The sequence below is a fragment of the Balaenoptera acutorostrata genome, chromosome 11 (genome assembly GCF_949987535.1).
Source record: "Balaenoptera acutorostrata chromosome 11, mBalAcu1.1, whole genome shotgun sequence".
In the NCBI taxonomy this organism is placed as follows: domain Eukaryota; kingdom Metazoa; phylum Chordata; class Mammalia; order Artiodactyla; family Balaenopteridae; genus Balaenoptera; species Balaenoptera acutorostrata.
In genome coordinates this window covers 80,717,910-80,740,028 of record NC_080074.1, presented here as the reverse complement: position 1 = coordinate 80,740,028, position 22,119 = coordinate 80,717,910, and the positions used below count along the sequence as shown (strand labels likewise).

The 22,119-nt window shown below is 40.9% G+C and overlaps 1 protein-coding gene across 2 annotated transcripts in view; it reads right to left on the bottom strand.

Moving 5' to 3' along the window:
• The window catches only part of SINHCAF (SIN3-HDAC complex associated factor), a 30,126-nt gene extending 11,235 nt beyond the window's left edge, over positions 1-18,891 (bottom strand). The window contains exons 1-4 of one of the 2 annotated variants that reach the window (XM_007175688.2): positions 18,717-18,891; positions 3,884-4,031; positions 2,484-2,583; positions 739-865 (exon numbers count right to left, since the gene is read on the bottom strand). In XM_007175688.2, the coding sequence (XP_007175750.1) occupies positions 739-865; positions 2,484-2,583; positions 3,884-4,011 (355 nt within the window). In that variant the 5' untranslated portion in view covers positions 4,012-4,031; positions 18,717-18,891. Of the gene's footprint in view, positions 1-738; positions 866-2,483; positions 2,584-3,883; positions 4,032-17,898; positions 18,027-18,716 lie in introns of those variants that run through there. The other variant, XM_057557419.1, reaches the window with a different exon arrangement.
• Between the last annotated feature and the right edge of the window lie 3,228 nt (positions 18,892-22,119).

Sequence of the window (22,119 nt, the reverse complement as noted above, 5' to 3'; positions counted from 1 at the left end):
TATGAATACGCCTACATTTTTCCCACAGAAACGCTAATGTGTTTGATTCAATAGTGCTGCCTCAGACCCCCCTGGGAGTAATAAATAACATTATAACATTATATGCAGTGGATTTCCTTTTCAAAATCTGAAATCTAAATTCCTAAATACAGAAGTACCACAAAAGGTCCCCTGCCCGCAATGACTTCCGATAAAAGTAGATGAGGTTAATATTAATTTATCATTCCTTCCCCATCCTCTCATCCCACACAACACACCAAGCCCCCTTAAACCTAAAGGTCTTGAGGCTGGCTTTTACTGCAATATCTGAGTTATGATTTCCAAAATTACTCTCCAGAGAACCTGAGCTTTAGTCTCAAGATTGTCCACTAATTATTTATATACCTTTCTGCATATCTCCAGGCCTCAAACTCCTTAAGAATAAAAATCAAGTAAACAAACTTGAAAACTTCATCTTCTAGAAAATTAAGATGTCAATAAAGAGATCAGAATGTCTGAGTGTTCTTAGCACAATCTGAAGAAGTGGCTGGTGAAAGTACTTTTAAGACACCAAAATCAAAGATAAAGTTCGAAGATTTCATAGAAATAAAATATCTCTACCAAGTCAACATTGCCTCCCACTCTTTTTTAAAAAAGCAATAAAAGAAAAAATGGTCCATACATGCCATGTGCCACCCCAGACAAAAATAAAAACAAAACAACTATTCTTAAATCCTCATGTTTCAATATCAAACTTACTGTGACGTTTAAATTCCTTCTGCAGTTTACTGATCTGGTTGCTTTTTATCCTGTTTCCAGATAGAGTTTTCACTTTCTTTGGTTTCAGTGTAGTCTTTAGACTGGGTCCTGCCCTTGCATCTACCACCTGGAAGAAAATACTGAATATTTAATACCATTTTAAAAATGACACCTCTGTATTCCCTTGGTTCAGACGAATGCTTATTTGAAGGAGCCAAATTTGAATTTTCTACTCAGTGTTTGAGAGCTCATGTGCACTTTTAATCATCACATGGTATTAAAGAATAATTTATCTAGTGGTTTTTTTCCTTTGAAGTAAGTAATAGCAGGAGTCTGCTGGACAAAAAATTTACATAGATTTTATATATGGTGAAAATGACCCAAGTAGGTTATGAAAAACCAAACCTAACAACAATTAACATTTCTATAGGATGATGTTCTGCAGTTTACAAAAAGTTTTCATATACTTTTGATTTTAACTTCACCACAAAGCAGTAAGCAGTAATTTGTTACTCCAGTTTTAGGGTAAAGAAAAACAAGAGATATTCAACTATGTATTTGGCCTTATTTCACTAAGCTAGTAAATGGGCAAGGATGGGTGGGGAAGGGGCCCAGACTCAAATCACGGTTTTCAGACCTATGCTTTATGCTCTTTTTACTACACACCCTTAATCCCTGAGGTCAGCCACGTGAGGGCAATGGCATGTTCTCCCACAGCCTAGCGTGGCCACTGGTCTAGCCCCATATGGTCTCATTTCTCATGCCTTCACTCACATTTGCTATTTGTAGATTTCTACCCTTATGTAAAAAGGTTGACATCACCTTCAAAATCACAGTTTGGATCTTCTCCAGGTAAGTTATTAATTAAAGAAAAACTCACATTTTTATAGGTTAACAGACCCACAGAAACCTATTATAATAATGAAACATTGTCACCAAAGGACAGTGTAAGGCTAATGTAAGAAAAAAGGTAAAAAACAAATATTTTTTGCCCACTTAAAAGCAAACATTTTGTGTAAATGTCATAAATCTTCTGAAAGCTAGCATACAGAAAAATTAAATAAGACCTAAGAGTGTCGTTCTGGTCATTGAAAATATTTTCTAAAGAATTCTAGTGACGTTATAAAGTGAAATGCAAATAGAAAACACATTTACATTCCAGTTTGATCTCAACTAGATTTAATATAGAGAATAACAATAGCTTCTATCTGAGTGATTACTATGTGTTATACTTTATATACATCATCTCACTCAGTTATTACAACAGTTCTGTGAGATAGCTATTATCTTTGCACTTTATAAATAAATGTCACTTGCCCAAAGTTCACAACTAGTAAGTGGTTTAAAGGCAGGCTTTAAATCCAGTTCTGATTATAAACCAATGTGCTCATTAGTACCAACATGAATTAGGACATACATAATCCTAGGAGATGAAAAAAAGGATCCATGTCTAATTAACTCTAGGAATTTCTGGGTTAAACCTAAAAATATGTGAAGTGTACACTGTGGATCTCCAAAAATGGGTATATTCGATACAACCTTAGAGAAATGCCATACCAAGCTATTTTGCTCCCAAAAATGCCAAAATGTTAAGTGATTATATCTGAGCAGCAACCAGTGCTTTTCTTTATTCTTTTCAGACTTTTCTACCCTAGGAACATACTATTTCCTAAATTAGGGGGAAAAATTAATGTTACTTTAAATATAACAGAGGTATAATTGAGAAAGACAAAAGATGAACTCACATGATTCCAGTTTTTTTTTGATCCTGCTGGCAATTTCTTCCATCTTTTCACAAGCAGGACACAGGCATTACAGATGTCTCCTGAACGAGTCTCATGTAACCTGATAAGAAAACAATCAAACCTTTATTAGTCTCCTTTACATTAAAGAACTCATGCAAGTACATTTCTTTTAGAAAAAACACTATTTATAGTTTATAGATGCTATTTCTAATTGTCTGGAGTGATCCAGTTCCATTGTTTCCGTAGAATATTTCAGAAATATAATTAACTTCTAGATCCAATGAATCAATTCCATGTGCTACAATTTGGTCATTTTAAAATAAAGAATGTTTTTTAAAACAATAGCAAAATTTAAGACCTAGAGAAGATCCTGGTCACCATGGTTTTAAACAATGCTGTACAATTAATCTTTCTTGAAATGTGTAGATACTTCATAAGCAATAAAACACGACCCTTTAAGTAAAATAATGTGCCGTGATATTCTAGTTTCACAACAAACAAAACCAGAGAGGCACTGTAATTTTTTTTTTTAATGAATATATCTGCATAGGGGGAAAGAAATCTATAGTTACCAAGCCATTTTTTAATTGTCTCTCTGAGGAATTTTTCATTTACTACACTTTTCCTGTATTATAAATACACAGAAAAATACTAATAACATTTATTATATATACAACTGGAAATAAAGACATTAGGAGAAAAATGTAATTTCAAAAGGCAAGGTTGGTTAGTGGAGACTCTGACAACCTTCAAAATAAGTACAAAGTCTAGGATTAACAATAAATAATCCACAAAATGTTTTGATAAGAAAGAACAGTGGTGAAATTAATTTCTAACATGGGAAATGGCTCAACATTAAGTATTTTATTTCATCCAAATATTTGTTGGACAGCATTTTATTAAGCAGAGGTTTATTGTCAAAAGATAAATAAAGAACGAAATTATAAAATAAAAGCTAACATAGCCTGACAGGTTTCAGGGCAGAACATTAAGTCCTGTTAGTATCCTCAGCAGATTGGGTTAAAATATATTTCTATAATTTAGAAAAACAATACAAAGGACAGAAAACTAGTGGAGGACAATTACTGTAAGAGAGAATAAGGGTAATTTTTTTTTTTTAAATCTCTTTGTACATCCTTAAGTTAACAACAAAAGGGTTTGTTTGATTATAACTTCTAAAGGGCTTCACAATTAATTTGGTAGTTCCTCATAATCTGGAAAAAGGAAGGCTGTCAGTATTGTTTGATTTGTTTTAAGAGCAAGTGCCTTGAAATAACCTAGATTAGAATATGAGTGATTTTAATTATTAGCACACTGTTCCAATCCCTTTGCTTAGAAATACTTCTGTATACTGTGATCTTTTTCACTCCAAAAATGGTACAAACATCACATGATCTTACCCAAAACAGCTCTGGAAGTCCTTTTCATAGCGTTTACTGTCAGTGAATCGAGAACTGGAGGATTTAGCTCTGCAAATACAGCAGCCCTCTATACTTCGGTACATCTTTGGCTTGTGAAAACCAAACATCTTTTCTTCTGGGCAATAGTCTGTAAAGCCAAGGGAATTGATGACACAGCTTTGTTGAGGGCTATAACAAGAAACCATTAAAAGCGAACTCTCTGCTCCACCCTACCCCCAGCAATGCGGTATTACATGACCAAGCGAGACAGGAGGGCTGTGGTGAAAACTTCTCGGATCCACCTCAATTCTAGGCACACGGGCATAGCAAGTGTCTAAAACACACAAAGTAGCTCAGGTATTTAACAAGGCGTCTACTACCTCCTTCTCCCCTCCTGGCAAACACTCATTATAAAATTGCAGGGGGCTTCCCTGGGGGCTTCCCTGGTGGCGCAGTGGTTGAGAATCTGCCTGCCAATGCAGGGGACACGGGTTCGAGCCCTGGTCTGGGAAGATCCCACATGCCGCGTAGCAACTAGGCCCGTGAGCCACAATTACTGAGCCTGCGCATCTGGAGCCTGTGCTCCGCACCAAGAGAGGCCGCGATTGTGAGAAGCCTGCGCACCGCGATGAAGAGTGGCCCCCACTTGCCGCAACTAGAGAAAGCCCTCGCACAGAAACGAAGACCCAACACAGCCAAAAATAAATAAATAAATAAATAAATAAATAAAAAGAGAAGCTGATTCACATTTTAAAAAAAAATAAAATAAAAAAAATAAAATAAAATTGCAGGAAGGGGACTTCCCTGGTGGTGCAGTGGTTAAGGGTCCACCTGCCAATGCGGGGGACACCGGTTCGATCCCTGGTCGGGGAGGATCCCACATGTTGCGGGGCGGCTGGACCCGTGCGCCACAACTACTGAGCCTGCGCTCTAGAGCCCGCGAGCCCCAACTACCGAAGCCCACACGCCTGGAGCCCGTGCTCCACGGCGGGAGGGGCCACTGCAATGAGAAGCCCACACGCCACAACGAGGAGTAGCCCCCACTCGCCGCAACTGGAGAGAGCCCACACGCAGCAGACAAGACCCAACGCATAAATAAATAAATAAATTTAATTTTAAAAATAAATAAAATAAAATTGCAGGAAGGAGGCATTTTCTAAAATTCAAGATTTTAAGTAGAGAATACAACAAACTCTCCCCACTATCCTGTGAAATAATGGAATCATACACAATGGAGGACACATCCTAAAATTTAAGCTAAGGCACCCCCTTTTATTTTGCATCTCTGCATTAATGTGATTCCCCCCTCTTGGAAAGCTTTGGGCATTTACTACAGGACCACTATTTGATACTAAGCACACAAGTAGCTCAATATGCATCAACCTACACTACTTTGCCCTATGGGAAATCAGAGGTGATTTCTTCTGTGATAAATGGGAAGTTCTAAGGCAAGTTGTCCCTGAATTGAAACTACTGAAAGGAGGATGTGAAATACACAAAAATCCAGGGTTATAATTTAAGAATAATAATTTTATAAATCTTTAAGATAAATTAAGAATGAGCTCATGTTGCCTGACCAGTGGTCTGCCCCCCACAGCTGTCACAGAGGTTTTTGAAGCTCTGCCTTAGAGCAGTAATAGTGGGAGGCCTATGTTCAAAAACATAAACTGTGATTTCCATGATCAAAAAGATCTCAACATCAAGCAAGGAAGGAAGATTCAGCTCCAGGGCTGGATGCAACAAAAATGTAGCTGGCAGTAAACATGTACCTTGTAAGTAATTTAGAATATCCAAACCAAGGACCAACTTCACCAGAACATCTGGACTGAGAGGTGATGAAAAGGTAATGAACAGAAACTAAACCCCAAGGGACAAATCCAGAGCAGGGTGTGTGTGTCTGTGTGTCTCTGTGTGTGTGTGTGTAAAGGTCCAAATACAAATTATCACAAAACCATCATATAAAGCAACAAGAAGAGAAAATTATTAATACTAACTAGATTTGTGCCCACAGTCTTAGGAGTTATAACCACAGAACACCACCCTTTTAAAAGTTCTGTTAGAAATACACTCAGGGCTTCCCTGGTGGCGCAGTGGTTGAGAATCTGCCTGCTAATGCAGGGGACACGGGTTCGAGCCCTGGTCTGGGAAGATCCCACATGCCACGGAGCAACTGGGCCCGTGAGCCACAATTGCTGAGCCTGCGTGTCTGGAGCCTGTGCCCCGCAACGGGAGGGGCCGCGATAGAGAAAGGCCCGCGCACCGCGATGAAGAGCGGTCCCCGCACCGCGATGAAGAGTGGCCCCCGCTTGCCGCAACTGGAGAAAGCCCTCGCACGAACCGAAGACCCAATACAGACAAAAATAATAAACAAATAAATAAATAAATAAATAAAAGAAAATCCTTTAAAAAAAAAAAAAAAAAAAGAAATACACTCAAATATACAAGTAAAACAAAAATTTTGGTGTTTGTCTTTGGATGACCTCTTGCCTAACCTCATTCCATTCCATTTCTGGTTAGCCATACCAGAGCAAGTATATGAAAGTGATTCAGAAAAATAACCAAATATCCAGGATCTGTGTGTGTGTGTGTGTGTTTGTGTGTGTGTGTTTGAGATGCAGGGATTCTGAAATATAGACAAAGGGTTTATAACTTGTTTTTAAGAAAATATTTTATCAGCAAATAACTAAAGACAAGTCTTCCTTTTAACAGGGGCCACTGTTCATTAAGTGTTCTTTGATGTTTTTGTTGGTGAGGGAGGCAAGCAAAAAGGGAGGTGCAATGGGGCAGAAGGCCACTGATGCATTTCAATAATTAAGCCTAAACTAACAGTTACTTTAAGAATTGTTAAAAACAAGCAAATAAAATACTCCTAGTTGATAGTTAATTATTTTCATTAAATGAGATTTTTTGAAAGGAAAAAAATGAGGAAGGTGCTCTGTATATAGTAGGAAAAGGCACAGACCTGTGAAATGAGGTAGATTTATTTTTCAATCTAACAAACCCGTATGATAAATGAAAAGAAAATTGCCTCCTGAAGAAAATGGCCATGTGCTGCTTTGGAAAAAACAATGTCAAATGACACAGGTTTATAGAAACTTTAAAAGAAGTACCCAGAAAGTAGAAGCTATTGCTTTAATTTGTATATTTGTTTTGAGGCAAAAACGTAACCTAACTCTTTCTAGTCCTTTCTAGTCTAGTGGGCTCTCCAAACTCCCCCAACGCCTTCCGTTACCATCAAGGTCAAAAGTCCAGAGTTCCTCTTGCAGTCACCAGCTTCATCAATAGCTCTAGGAAACTTCAACCTCCCTTCTCAGCAAGGACAAAGGAAGTACAGCAGGAAAGGCCAGTTCATTCCATTAATACACAGACCAAATCCTATTACAACAGACAGACTCCTATCTCTACCCTCACAATCCCCTTCTCTCCACAAATAAACATGCCATCAAAACTATACAAAAATCAGATCATCTCCAAGATATGAACTACCTTCACTGAAGCCGGATTTGACCAAGAAGCCAGAGTTTGTGCCAGTTATCATGCTGGCAAGCTGCTAAGAAATACTAGGGCTACCGCTAGGTACTGAGGCTTTCCTTTTCATCAGCAGCTATTGTGAATCAACTGTTCATCTTCAGTATGATTTTTGTTGTTGTTGGGGATCTCCACAAAACTTACCCAATAGTACCAGTGAAACAATCCATTCTTCAGCTTGAGGATATTCTTCTTAGACATCAGAAAAAATATAATAGCCTGATATCTTCTGATTGATAATCTTTTATGTAGTTCTGCAACCTTTTTTTCCTGACAAAATTCTTCTGCCTAAACATCTGAGTGGGGTCTAAATCCTAGGGTTCACCCTCTTCCAAGCAGTGCTAAATGCAGTAAGGAGGCAGGCACTTGTCCTAATGCAGCACACAAGTAGTGCATGAGCCTTTTAACGGATGATTACTTAATAAACCTATTAAACCTTTTCTGAGCTTATTCCTGCACTTGAGAGGTACCTGGGAATCTGCAGCAAATACACAGGGGTTTCATTTTGGGCTTTGTTTACAGCAACCCAGTTAAGCAGTGGTTGGTGTTTAGCCATTTTGAGCTTTGGGGAACTCAGAGATTAACTGAAAATATTTTCACAAAATCTACAGACCCACTAATGTTTTAAAAAACAAAAAACCTTACCTAATCTCTGGGAAAAAACTAAGGACACAAACTGGCTCTGAAACCAAGTTACTTTATATATTTGAGAAAGTAGTGGGTGAGCATGGCACAATTTGATTTTAAACTTGGAATTTCTGTTATCTCAACAAACCGGGTGGTTCTTTAGAATACTTCTTTCCTATAAAAATACTGAATCACTATGTTGTATACCTGAAACTAACATATAATATTGTGAATCAACTTCAATTTTAAAAAAAGAATATTTCTTTCCTAATCCCACATTTGTGCAATATTAAATGATCCCTCCAGAACAATCTATTTTATCTGTTCAAATTATTTGTGATTTTTGCATCTATTCTTATAGATGTCACATCACTCAGCAGTGTTCTAATAGAAGGAAGCTAATACCATCTGCTTCCTAATTGATGAACAGTTACAGATGAGAGTATACCCCGTACAATCTCACCCTTAAGCATGTATTTGCAGAAGGCAGAAGAAAATTGACCTTTGAGATAAAGGCAAAAATCAGAAAGAAGTAAAATGCTGATTATAAACCGTCATTTGCCTTCTAAAATTAGATAGTAGTGATAGCTGCAAAACTCTAAATACACTAAAAGCCACTGAATTGTACACTTTAAAGAGTGAATTTTATGGTACATAAATTATATCTCAATAAGCTTGTTTTTAAAAATAAAAAGACTGGGTTGGGAATTCTCTTATTGCCTTTATTTATCTTTGTAACCTCAGCACCTAGAATAGTGCCAATCATGTGGTATGCACTCAATAAATGTGTTGATTAAACTTTTTTAAAAAGTTGTCATCTGTATAGCACTTCATGTTTTATAAAGCACTTTCATTGACATTAGTTCTTTATCTACTGGCAGCCAAAAAGCCACAAATCTTTTTCAATACTGTAACAGTTAAAGACAAATCAACCATGCTGAAATTACTGTTCTGTCCAATTTAATTCAATCTCCCCAAATTAAAAAGATTAAAGTTAATAGCTAAGTCAGCAAAAGCCGTAAGAGAAATAACTGTAATTATATGAACAAATAGCATACATAGACAACAATGTGAATTTTTAAAATGCAACAATCAATTCTAAACATTTGTTTTGATTGATTTACTGGGGTTTCTTCCACTTTAAAACTTCCAAAAAGTTGATCATAAAAATTCAGTGATCAGGCTTCCCTGGTGGCGCAGTGGTTAAGAATCCACCTGCCAATGCAGGGGACAAAGATTCGAGCCCTGGTCCGGGAAGATCCCACATGCCACGGAGCAACTAAGCCGGTGCACCACAACTACTGAGCCTGGGCTCTAGAGCCCGTGAGCCACAACTACTGAGCCCGTGTGCCACAACTACTGAAGCCCACGTGCCACAACTACTGAAGCCCACGCGCCTAGAGCCCGTGCTCACAGCAAGAGAAACCACCACAATGAGAAGCCCACGCACTGCAACGAAGAGTAGACCCCGCTCGCCGCAACTAGAGAAAGCCCACACGCAGCAACAAAGACCCAACGCAGCCAAAAATAAAATAAATAAATAAATTTACCTTTAAAAAGAATTCAATCATCAACTTAATGAAAGGATGGGAAATGCAACCTTAGTGTTGGACAAGGAAAGGCTGAAGTAACCACTGTTTATCAAGATACAAAAGAGCCAATTCTAATCTGATCTAATGAGATTATGAAGCCAAAGAGTAGGGATGATGTCTTACTACACTTAATTCGGCACACATAAGGTAAGTTTACTGAGTACAGTACAATATAAATGGGAAAGAAATCTTCACAGCCAATAGTGAAGGAATGCTATTTAAGAAAATTTTTCTGATAAATAGCTTAAAGGTGATGTCTTACAATTTTTAATAATACCAAATACCTGATTTTAAGTTCCAACTAAGAAACAGTATGAAGAATCGTGAAATGCAAATTTTAGAGCTTCTAGTACCCTTTTTAATATGGAATTAGGAGACAGTGAGGTGAAGAACTTAATTCTGAAGAGTATTTTCTTGTCTTTCAAATCTTATAAGGGTGTGATTTTAACATTTAGGAAAATGGAGAGGGTTCTTATTATGATAAATGTAACATGTATTAGGCTCACCTTAGTTGGTATGTATGCTTTGAAGGACACCAATAGTTCCTCCAATGTAATAACTTCCCCAATTTTACTTTCTAGATTCCTTCTGGGTAGTAAAGTCTTTCTTATATTCAAAAATACTTTTCAAAACTCAAAATGCCACTGGATGGACTAGATAGATTGAAGAAAACAGAGAGAAGTAAGTATGCCAAGGATGATAAATCAGCTTTACAGTTAACTTCACAACTTGTCCATGCCATCTTGAGAAGTGAAATTCTGATGCACAAATTAGGGGTGCAACCTCCCAAATTAAAGCATTCTTAAATTAAAGTGATCTTAGTTTTCAACAGACCAAAACCCTATAGCTTCTAATCATCACTTTTTCTCTCTAAAATCCAAATGACCTAGACCTTTAAAAAAAAAAAATACATAAGATATTGGAAGCAACCTAAATGTCCATGGATTCTCAGACTGGTTAACGTATGGTGTCTTCATACTACAGGATACCCTTTCAGCCCTTAAAAAGATGGCAGTAGTTCTACGACATGTGCAGGGAGGGAACTTTTATCCAAGGTATCTTGTTATACAGTATAATCCTATAGTATGTTTTTAATGAGAACTTAAATACACAAACTGGCTTTTTAAAATAGATTTTTAAAAACTAGTAAACAGCAGTTGCCTCTGAAGGGTACAAGAATGAAGGAGGCTCACTTTCACTTTACTCCCTTCTATACTGAAATTTTTTTTAATCAAGAGCACCCCACCCCAAAACCTTAGTTATCATCACATATCTTGACTTAACTAAAGAGGAATCTGAAAAAGCCCAGAGAGTTTAAATAAACTTCCTCAAAGACATACAAAGAGACACACATTAGGAAATATATTCCACAGGAGAGAGTACAGAATAGACTAGTAAAATCAGAACAGACAGAACAGAATGGGAAGGAAACTGCAGAGAAGAGACAAGCAAAAGATTTGTAAAGTGGGAAGGAAGCAGTGGTGAACAAAGACAAAAGGAACCAAGCAACCAAAGACAACTTTGAAGTGAAGGAGATGTATTCTTTAGACTTGAACTTTAAATGGCAGGATGATGGGAAATGAAGAGAAATAAATACGAAAAAACACTCACGATCAAAAGTTATGGGCAACCCTGAGTTCTTGGAATTAGTAATGCTACCCTCGACACCATTTTAGTCAATGGTACGCTATCTTTAATCACATATAAGTACAGGACCCAGTAAACACTAACAGTGTAACTGGAGCAACACTCTTCACAAAGGGTCAAATAGGATTGAGTGTTTTGTGTTCTCCTCCTGCTAGGCCACTTGGATGCAGTATTCCCCTACAAGGAGACATGTTTCTGCAGGGCTTAAGGAAAGAAGCCATGGGGCAATTAAACACTACTATTTCCTCTCACCTACTTCTAGTAGATACCAACCCACATCCCAACACCAAAGGTTCTGAATTTACTTTACTGATTCACTTTTTTAAGTGAAATTTAAAAATTTAAACCTGCCTGGAGGAAAACTGAAAAAGAGGTGATGGATCCCCACTTGTTCGCCAATAGCTTCTCCAAACATGTACCCAGCCTGAGAAATTATATGGTAAAATATATTTATACAGTGGTGCCTATGGAATCCACGTTAGCAGAATCTAGAACTCCTCCTACAGGAAAGGGGTCAGACTCAGAAATAAGTGTTCAGCTGAAGTAGCACAGGTTAAAAATAAAAATTACAAATCCAGGTCTGAGTTTTAGATAGTATAAAAAAATCCCATTTTGACAGTGTTAAAAAAAAAACTGGGTATCCCAATACCAGATTAAGAGAGATTCCAGTGGATGGGAAAGTTAAAGGTTGGGAACATAGTATTCATTTGCTTTTAAGAGATGATTATCAGTAAGAAATATAACTATTGTGAGTGTGGTGAAGAAGGCACTATGAGTCAAGTTGGAGTCTATTTCTGCTTTTGTCTTTACAAGTAAATATGAAGTCACTTAGACTTTTACTTCTCCCTTTGTAATATTAGGGTGAAATCTCACTTCTACTTTGCAGGGATGCTGTGAAGCAAGAGTATGAAAATATCAGTGTATGTACACCATTTATTTCCTTAAATTTATAAGACTTGCACATTATAGAAATATAAACTCTATCTGTCCCAAGACATGCACAACAAATTAAAATGAAGGTAGAATCTTGATTTCTGGAGGTTTTCTTTTAAGACCAGGTTTGTGGGAAAAGAGAAACTTAGCATTTTCAGAGAGACTTTTAAGTTCATGAAACTAGACCATATTCCTTTCAGTGAAGCTTGTTCTTCCATTTTCAAGTTTGACAAAAATGTGAAGAAAGCACACACCTGGTCTGACCCAAACCTCAGGAAAGTTCCTTAAGCTCTCTGAAGCACCAATACAAGAACTGGCAGTCCTAACCTTTAAATGCCCTAAATTGATTATATAGTCTTCTCTTCCAAACACACTCCTCCTGTGTTCACCCATCTTGGTTATCATCCATCCACACAGTCACACAAAAAATCTGCAAGTCAACTAGGCTCTCTCTTCTCATCCTCTGCATGGTCCCCACCATGTCCACGATGAAATCCTTAGCAAATCTCCTTCTTCCTTCACTTCTCTGGTTCATGTCCCTTCCATCCCCATTGCCTGTTTGTCCCTCATTATGGTGTTCGAACACCTGTCAGCGCCTCATAACCGACTTCCCTGCACCCTTCAGACAGGTGGTATCTTCCTAAAGTTCAAATGTTAATATTCCTTCCAAGGTACCAACACTGGTTTCAGGATATATCCAAACTCCTTGGCAAGAAATTCAAAGCTTTTCAGGATCTAGTCCTGACTACCAGCTGCTCCCAACTTATAATTCTGATATTCCAGGAGTGTCAAACCAACTTAAATAACTAGCCGCATCTCTACTTAGGCTCCTATTTTTGTCCAAGATGGTTTCTCCTCCATCCCCTTAACCTGAGAAATTCTTTAAGGATTATATCTTTTTACAAAACCTTTCCATAGCTAACAAACACACCAGAACTTGTTTAATGTGTTATTTCCTCTACTCAATGATAAACTGTTACAGGGCAGAAACTAAATGTATTATTTCCTCTACTCAATGATAAACTGTAACAGGGCAGAAACTAAGTTATATTACAACCAGGTGCTGAATGTACAAAGTATACAAAACTGGGTGGAACTTGCTAAGAAGAGTGGGGTAGCCAAAACTGATGTTTTGAATGGTGTCATTTTTCTTTAACATTTAGTCTGTAGACTTTTGTAGAAAAAAATTGTGAGCTTTTAAGATTTCCAGGAAATGTAAACCAAATGAATTACTTTAATTAGAAAAGATTAATAGTAAACAAGTCAATGCTTTCATAACAACTGGTAGAAAAAATATTTCTTGCTGATTTCAAGCAGGCACGTGGAGAGGAAGGGAAGATTAGGAGAATACTGTGCGGAGAAATGAATCGCAAAATGAGAGCTATTTAAACTCAGCATATATTAACACCAACCAAATTTAAAAAACATTAATCCAAACTTATAGTACGTGAAAACAACTAAATATGAAGCTAGAAATGAATTATTTTAGTTCAACTGCAACTTTTGTACTTGAATATATAATAGCAAATGTGCCTGTGACTTCCATATTTCTAGTACAAAAAGAAAACTTTGCTCCCTTGAAAATACACTCCCTTCTTTTGTATTAGCTGCATTTCCAGATCATTTCCATAATACAGAAAACCTTAGTTGCAGATTCAATTAAAAGAGAAACTGAAAAAAGAGAGAGAGAAAGAAACTGGAGAATCAAAAGACAACAAAATATTTTCACTTTATAACAGGACACTCTTGTGGACAAATCAGGAAGAAAGAAAATAGCACATTCTAGATTTCCACAGGACTTTTTGATGTAAAGTGGTTGAATCAGAATTGGATTGGCAACCAGGAGTTGAAGGCAGTGTATTCCCAGAACCAGTTTCTGAAGGTGGGGGAGAGGCCAAAGACATTCATTCTTTCCACTCATCATTTACTGAATTACTTCCTCCAGCAAGGAAACTGATCCAGGCCTCAGTTTTGTCTTCTGTAAAATGTCTACTTCCCAAAGTTGTCAGGACAATAGTCAGTATTTACCAAGCACATGATTTGCTTATTTATATCCCCAAGAACCAGGTATTATTATTATTATTGCTATTCTGCAGGTGACAAAATTTGACTACAAAATGACTTACTTAAGATGATCAAGTCTTTGGAACCTAGGCATTTCAACCCCAGAGACTTCTGAACAACTAACCTAGTGCCTCAACAAATGTGTTCCCCTCCTTCTTAGCCAATTATATTCCCAGCACTGCTTAGGGAAAAAAGGAAAACAGCATACTTTTAAAGCAACCTACTATGTGCCTGGCACAGTAAATTAATTTGTCCTTACAACAGCTTATGAAGTTGGTTTAGATTTCAAATAAGCTTAAGCTTTCCCCAGTGAAAAACTTATTTTACATGGAAAATCATTCTCAAATTGCTTTTTTGACATAAATCTGCCTGAGTTTGAGCCTCATGAGCCAGGTTTTCCCAGGGCCTGATTACAACTCTGGGAAAAAATTGATCATCCAGGTTCCAGATATACAGAATTAATAGTACTGTGCAACAGCAGCGTTGAGGCCCACAAAGGTTCTAGAATATACTATGTATTGAACTTTTCAACTCCAATCTCTTGCAAAAGTAATGCAGAAAGGGAAGGCAGCAGAGACCTTGTCTGTGTCTTTCCCAGTCTCAACTCATTTACCTTTATAAACCAAATCTCTGCTGCACATTTCATCTGATATTTAAAACAAAAACCCTTAAGATATTTTATTTGAAATTTCCCAGAATATTGAAATTCTAGCTGTAACTCGGCTATAAAATACTAATTAAGAAAAACAAATCAAAGAATTTCACAGTGTATTTGCAAAGCTCTTCATATGCATTTTATTTTATTTATTTTTTTATGCTGCAAACATTTTAATGATTATTGTTGAGCACACATTTTGGAAATTTTTTTACTTCAAACTGCAACAAGTTAAATAAATGTTTATAATATACAAAGAAAATACAACCAAAAGTAAAACTTGCTTTAAGTGTGCCTTGCCTCATATGCATTTTAAATACCTGACCCAGAGAAACAACTGCCCAAAGCCAAAAAGTTATTAAATCCAAAGTTTCTCATTCTCTCGGGGAAAATGTTTATTTAATAACAAAACAATGACAGCACAAAACTGGTTTCAATTTGTATGGATGTTTTGGTTTGTGTGGGCATGGCATCTCAGGATATTATTATTTTTCGGTAATGACCACTTTTAGATTCTAGCCCTTAAACATGGTCAAAATGCAGGAGAAATCAAGAAAGAAGCAACAGACGTGGTGCTGCTTATCGGATGTCTAGACTGCAGGCAAACCCCAAATACCAAAGAAGCATCCATGTGTCAAACCAGCATAATTTCTGAGCTATGCCTGGGGCCACATACCAAAAAAAAAAAAGTTAGCTTGGAAAGAAAAAATCTAAGAGGGGTAACCAGAAGGTCAATCCCAGTTCACAGGAACTATGAAGCAGCTAGCGGGGATCGCTAGCCATTACCTTGTGTCAACCCCTGAGCAGCTTCCTCCCCAGTCCCCACAGAAAATCTGCAAGAAAGGCCTAACTCCTACGTGCTAGCTTCTTCAAGGTCGTCCAAAGATAACGCCCGGAACATTGAGCCAAGCATACCTTTAGGGCCGAGGAAGATTCCCCCTTCCCCAAACCATTATATAAATACTTTAAATGCCATCGGACTTTTCTCCAAGTCCACCAGAAATAAACTCCCAGAATTTAATTTAGATTCAGCAACTAATATACGTGTTCGGTTTTGCAACATAAATTATTAAAGGGCTTTTCAAGTCAGGCAAACTCCAGTTCAAAAACAGGTGCTTTCAGAGTACTTTTAATGACAAGGTCAAATTCATCTTTTTAATTACTAGGAGGAAAGGGGGTGTAGTTTTCTTAAGCTTCCTTAGGACAACGTGAGAGAGGAGTGCGGGGGGAAGGACGGCTGGGGAGAAACTGTGTCGCCCCAGGTTGATGTTTGACTAAACAGTAATTCCTGGTCTTCCGGGTGCCTGGAGTAATCGAACGTTAGAGAGAGAAAACAAAAACAAAGAAACCTAGTAGGGTCAGAGTTACGAGAACAAACTCTGCACCGCCCTATGCACCGCCCTACCACCCCCAAGAAGCCACCCCCCCTAACCAAACCAGCCCTCGCCCCAGCCGGCCCCCCTCCCACACGTAAACACACAAAGACGAGAGCTGCACGCACGATTCACCCACAGTCCTCACTTCCCTTTGTAGGACAACTGGAGCCCCGAACTTCCCCGCGGTGGTTTTTCGGGTGTCGTCGGGGCTGGGCCCCCTGCACTTGCGGGCCGCGGCTCGGCTGTGGGGGAGGGGTGCTCGCCGCGCTTGCCGGTTTCCCCGAAAGCAGCAAAATGCCTCCCCGTCCCGCCCCGGTTCTCAGCGGTCGCCCCAGGCTGCGCTTCCCCACCCTCCCCGGGCACGCGGCGACGGCCGAGACAGAAGCAACCAGGCAGCAAAGAGAACCGCTCCCTGGCGGATCAGTGGGTAAACACAGCAACTGGGGTCGGAAGGAAAGTTCCCGCAGAGAGCTGCCCGCCGGGGCGGGGCGGGGGCGGCGGCGGCGGCGGGAGGGAAGCGCGTCTCTCGCCGCCGCCTCCCTCACCTGCGCCGGAACAACGGGCCCCGCGCCCGCCCACCCGGCCGGCCCGGCGCCTCCCGCACGCGGCGCTGCCGGGGCTTGTTCCTCCTCATGGCTTTGCCCTGACGTAATTCAAACATGGCAACAGTTCGACTTCAAAGGCGGATCCACAGACCTCCCAGACGCAGGCTTCGGCCCCGGGGAGCGGGCCGAGCCCTCGCGGCCGCGCTCTCCCGGGCCCTCGGCCATCGCGGCACCCGGCGCCGGGGCTCCAGCGCCGGGCCCCGACTGCCGCCCCTCGGCCGCCCGCCGCGCGGTAGCACGCCGCCTCCCCCGCGCACCGGCACCGCACCGCGCACAAGTAGCGCCGCCAAAGTTTCCCCGCGAGGGCCCGAGGGACAAAAAGCCCCTCCCGAAACTCGTCCGAACTTCGGGGGGGCCCAGCCCGCCCAGCGGCCGCCCTGAGCGCCGGCCGGGCCCGCACCGGCACATGCAGCTCTTTGTTTTCTGTCCAGCCGGGCGCTGCCTACGTGCAGCCTCAGGGACGTGGGATTGTTTCTCAGGGGGAGACACTTAACGACCGCCCAGGGGAAGGGTCCGGACCCCGCGCCCCGGGACTCCGGGGCTAGTCCCGGCGTCCTCCCCTAGCAGCAGGCCCATTTAATCGAAGTTTTGCAATGTCCTTGATAAGAAACGCCCGGATTCCCCGCCCCGCACCGGCCGAGAGTTGGCGACTTTCACTCTGCTTTTTAAACTGGCAAGACGCCATCATCAGCAAGTCACATTGTCCTGCCGGCCGGCCCCGACAGCGCCCGCATCTCCCGGCTGACCGCGAGCCGGACGCTCAGCCGGACCCCCGACCAAACCCGGGTCGCAGCCCCAGCACGTGGTCTGTCACGCTCGGCCAAAAAGCAGTGCCCTCCGGAGTTTCCGCACTCCTCCGGCTCAGTCAACGCCGCTGCCTCCATCCCGGAGTCAACTCGGCTCCGACTGGCCATCTTAAGCCGCGCACGGTCGCCCTAGAGAGCGCCGCGGCGCCCACATCTACGCTACAGGTGAATAAATTGCGAACCAAAGTTGAGGCTCCACAGACACCCTGGACGCCCGTGCTGACTGGGCGCGGCCCGGGAAGAGGCGTCTGCTAGCCGGGCCGCTTCCGAGCAGCCGCGTGTTGCTCATTGTCGCATCCGCATCCCTCCGGAGTTGGGCGGACAACGCCACCCGCGTGCACTCGGGCCACGCCGGCACCGACCCGAAAGGCCGATTTAAACGCCCTCCGCCCGCCAGCTCGCAAGTAGGCGGCAACTTAGTTTTCGAGCGAGGGGCGTTCATTGTCCACCCTCATCACAACACGCGCGGGGGCCGCAAGAAACTAAAGCACGAGGTCCAACAACGGCGGCCGGCCACTCCCGGGCGCGCGCCCACGCGGGTGCACCGACCCGGGGTCCCTCCGCAATCGCCAGCAACTCCTTTTCGCTCGGGCCTTTCAGCCACCGAACTCCTTGTCGCCAGCGAACACTGCGGCTGAGAAAAGTCATTGTCACCTTCAACGTGGATCCCTCACCTCCGGCGATTCCTCACTCCTTTCCAGGCTTCACTCACTTCCCCCACCTCAAGACTTTCGGTTTGCCTCAGATACCCTCCCCAATTGAAAAGGACACACTAAACATGCAGATACAAAAGAATCTGAGGTCTGAAGATCACGAAAACAGCGCTCCCAGCAATGCCATCTCCAAGACAAAACTTCCTGTGTGTATATAAATGTGTGCGTGTGTGTCTGTGGAAGGAAGGGGGAGGTGGTGAGGTGAGGTGAAAAGAGAAAAAAAGCCACTCTTAAATCAATGCCTCGTGAGACAGTTTTGCACCACAGCAATGTTTCGAGTCACTCACCTGCCAAAAGCAGACGTTCCACGCGCAATAACGTTCCCGAGGTGCGCAGTGCACGCCAAGCCAAGCCCACCTCCAAACGCTCCCTCCTTCTCAACTGCCTTGTCTAGAAAGATTGTCTCCTGCAGTTCTGCAGTTGCTACCGCTAGCGCGGAAGGTGTAGATTCCGCTTTCCCTCTGCGCACGCGCGGCTCCTGGTACAAAATTCTCCTGAATCGAACTTATTTGCATACGGGCGCGCGCGCGTCGATGGCTGGGAGGGGAGAAGGCCCGGCGGGCGCGCGCGCTCCCGAGGCCTCTATTGTCCTTTTAAGGGGAGAAGCTCCGCGGCGCGGGAAACGAGGCGGCCAGAGAGAAACGGGGGCGGGGACTGCTTACTACAGCTGACGTCACGTAAACAAACGCCCCCTGGCTGGAGGCGGCGGCCAAGGGGGAGTGGCGGGATGGGAAAGGCAGAAAGGTTAGCAACCCAGGGAGAATACTAGACTGCGTGAAGTGCTTTCCGCTCTGAAGCTCTTCAGGCGCACCGTTTCGCGTTGAAAAATAGTTTTGAAAACTGTTTTTGCAAAATGCTCACACCTGTGCCCGGTTTCTGGCCTGAAGTGACAGGGGAGGTGGTCTTGCAAGCATCCACACTGAGTTTATACGTTTCCCACATTTGCTAAATTTTGTTTGAAAATGGGTTTTTGAATCTTTTTTCTTTTTTAATTTTCTGGGGCCAGAAGAGGTTTGTCTTTATTGCAGTTTTAATGAGTCTTTCAGTAAAGTCCCATTTTGACACTCTATCCATTCACTAACTCCTGTCTGCCCTCAAACAGTAACCCAACCCTTTACAATCCAATTTTCTTCTCCACTTCGGCCTTAAGATTTCAAGCCTGAGTTGAACGGTTGTTGATTTCCGTGGGAATAGTGTCGCTTTCCTAAAAGACTAGTTAGTGGAAAGCCAGTAATCTAGGGACTTGCATACCATCTCCAGCTGCTGGTAAAGTGTGTGTTCCACTCACCCAGAAATAATACTACCAATTGGTGGTCTTGGGAATTGAAAAAGTAGCCATGTTTCTTGCCTCAGGAGGGGAAAAAACTGAAAAACTGAAATAAATCTTCTCAAATTGGTAAGTGAAAAATGACTGTGATACACCTTTATTCCCAGACACATCTAACACCAACAGGCTGAGACCCTGACTTAATGATAGAGGGACATGGGGAGAGAGGAAGGATGTTTTTCCCAGAAACTTGATATTGGTCCCAGGATACAAAAGTGTGGACATCAACCATAAAACTTAATCATCTGCTGACAAGTTTCACTGCTTTCACTGTAGTGTCAACAATATGGATTTAAATAGATACTTCTGAAATGCTAATTTAATAGGACAGCCAATTCCTAGTACATACAAGACAAATCCACTTCTGAATTCAACTAATGCTTCTTTTTTTCTTTAAGCTCTGTAGCATACTATTTCTGTAACTGTATATGAAAATGATATATTAAATACCTGCAAAGGAGAAAAAAACTGACACCTCTCACTAAAATGTGAGCTCCCTAAGGGCAAGAATTTAATGTTGTATTCATTTTTGTACTCTAGTGCCTAAAACAGTGCACAGAACATAATAAACTCTGACTAATTGCTTGTAAGTAATAAATCAGTGGACATTTTCAACTTTATTGTAGACTTATCTCACATAAAAACAGTTTTAGTTTAGAATTTTTGTGTTCAACCTAAAATGAGTTTGGAAGTTACAGTGATCACCTTGATTGATATAATGCCTGTCCTTATCATAAGTAAAGCAGAATAGGCTTAATAACCATTTCTGGGCTTTGGTGGCAAAATGGACTCTAAGCATAAACTTCTACCTTCTTCTTTTTGAAGAGGATTTTTTAAGTTTGGCCCCGGTTGTCTCAAGTACTTATATGGTTTATGACAGATACTCCAAAAATAACTTCACATTAGTATATGCTTCTGAAAGTATGGAAATTGCAAGTATAGTAATATTTTTCAAACTTCAATTATTGCTTATAGGATATATCTATATATTTAATATAAATATAAAATATATATTTATATAAAATATAAATATGCACCTTGAATGCCTTTTCTTTTGAAAGTTTATGTAAAGAATATATATTGTAAGCCATTGTTTTATAATAACTTTAAACAGAGTATAATATAAAAATATTGAATCACTATCTTATACACCTGACATTAATATATTGTAAATCAACTATACCTCAATACAAAAAAAAAAGAATATATATTGTAATCCAGGGATGAAATAGGTCCAAATGTGCAAAGAATGCAGGAATTACAGTATTTTGGATATACTATGCTACTGAGCTAATACCATACAGTAAGACTTCCTCTACTCTCAAAGTAGGGGTCAAGAAGCAATCTGGGCAATTTTTGTAGGAAAGGTAGCAACAAAATCCTTAAAGAGAAATTTGAGTTCTTTAGAGTCTTAAAAAAAAAAAAAAAGCACCTGCTATTTTTGAACAAGCAGGTGCATTCCACAGGTTCTTTTGTTCATTTCATTGCTTGAGCGTGTTGTTATATCTGGCTCTATCCAAGGCCAATAGATTCATTTATGAGCTACTTTACCATACTATTTCCTGAATAGCCTAAGTGACTTTTTCATAAGGAAGGAAGGAGGGAAATAAGAAGGAAGGAAGGGAGGGAGGGAGGAAGGAAGGGAGGGAGGGAGGAAGGAAGGGAGGAAGGAATTTATAATATGTAAATTTGGATTATAGGAGATTGAATTACACCATGTTAGGAAAATATTTGAGTATTTTTAATGACTATAGTGCTATTTTGAAGTCATACTGAGTTATCAAAAATATTGAAATTGGGACTTCCCTGGTGGCGCAGTGGTTAAGAATCCGCCTGCCAATGCAGGGCACACGGGTTCGAGCCCTGGTCCGGGAAGATCCCACATGCCACGGAGCAGCTAAACCCGTGCGCCACAACTACTGAGCCTGCGCTCTAGAGCCCACGTGCCACGATTACTGAAGCCCGTGGGCCTAGAGCCTGTGCTCCGCAACAAAAGAAGCTACCGCAATAAGAAGCCTGCGCACCGCAACGAAGAGTAGCCCCCCGCTCGCCGCAACTGGAGAAAGCCCCCGCGCAGCAATGAAGACCCAACACAGCCAAAAATAAATAAATAAAATAAATAAATTTTTTAAAAAATATATATATATATATTGAAATAGAAAATGTAGTAAAAATTGAAATTGAAAATAAGTTACCAGATACTCTGGTTAAGCCAACTACCTCGCTTATAATTTGTTGTCCCCGCTGTAGAATTATGCTTATTGCTCAAATGTTTTCGTTCATTTAGCAAACATTTAATGATCATAACTGCCAGATAGTAAAACCATTTCAGAAGTAGGGAGGCTCAAGCCCCTCTTACCTCA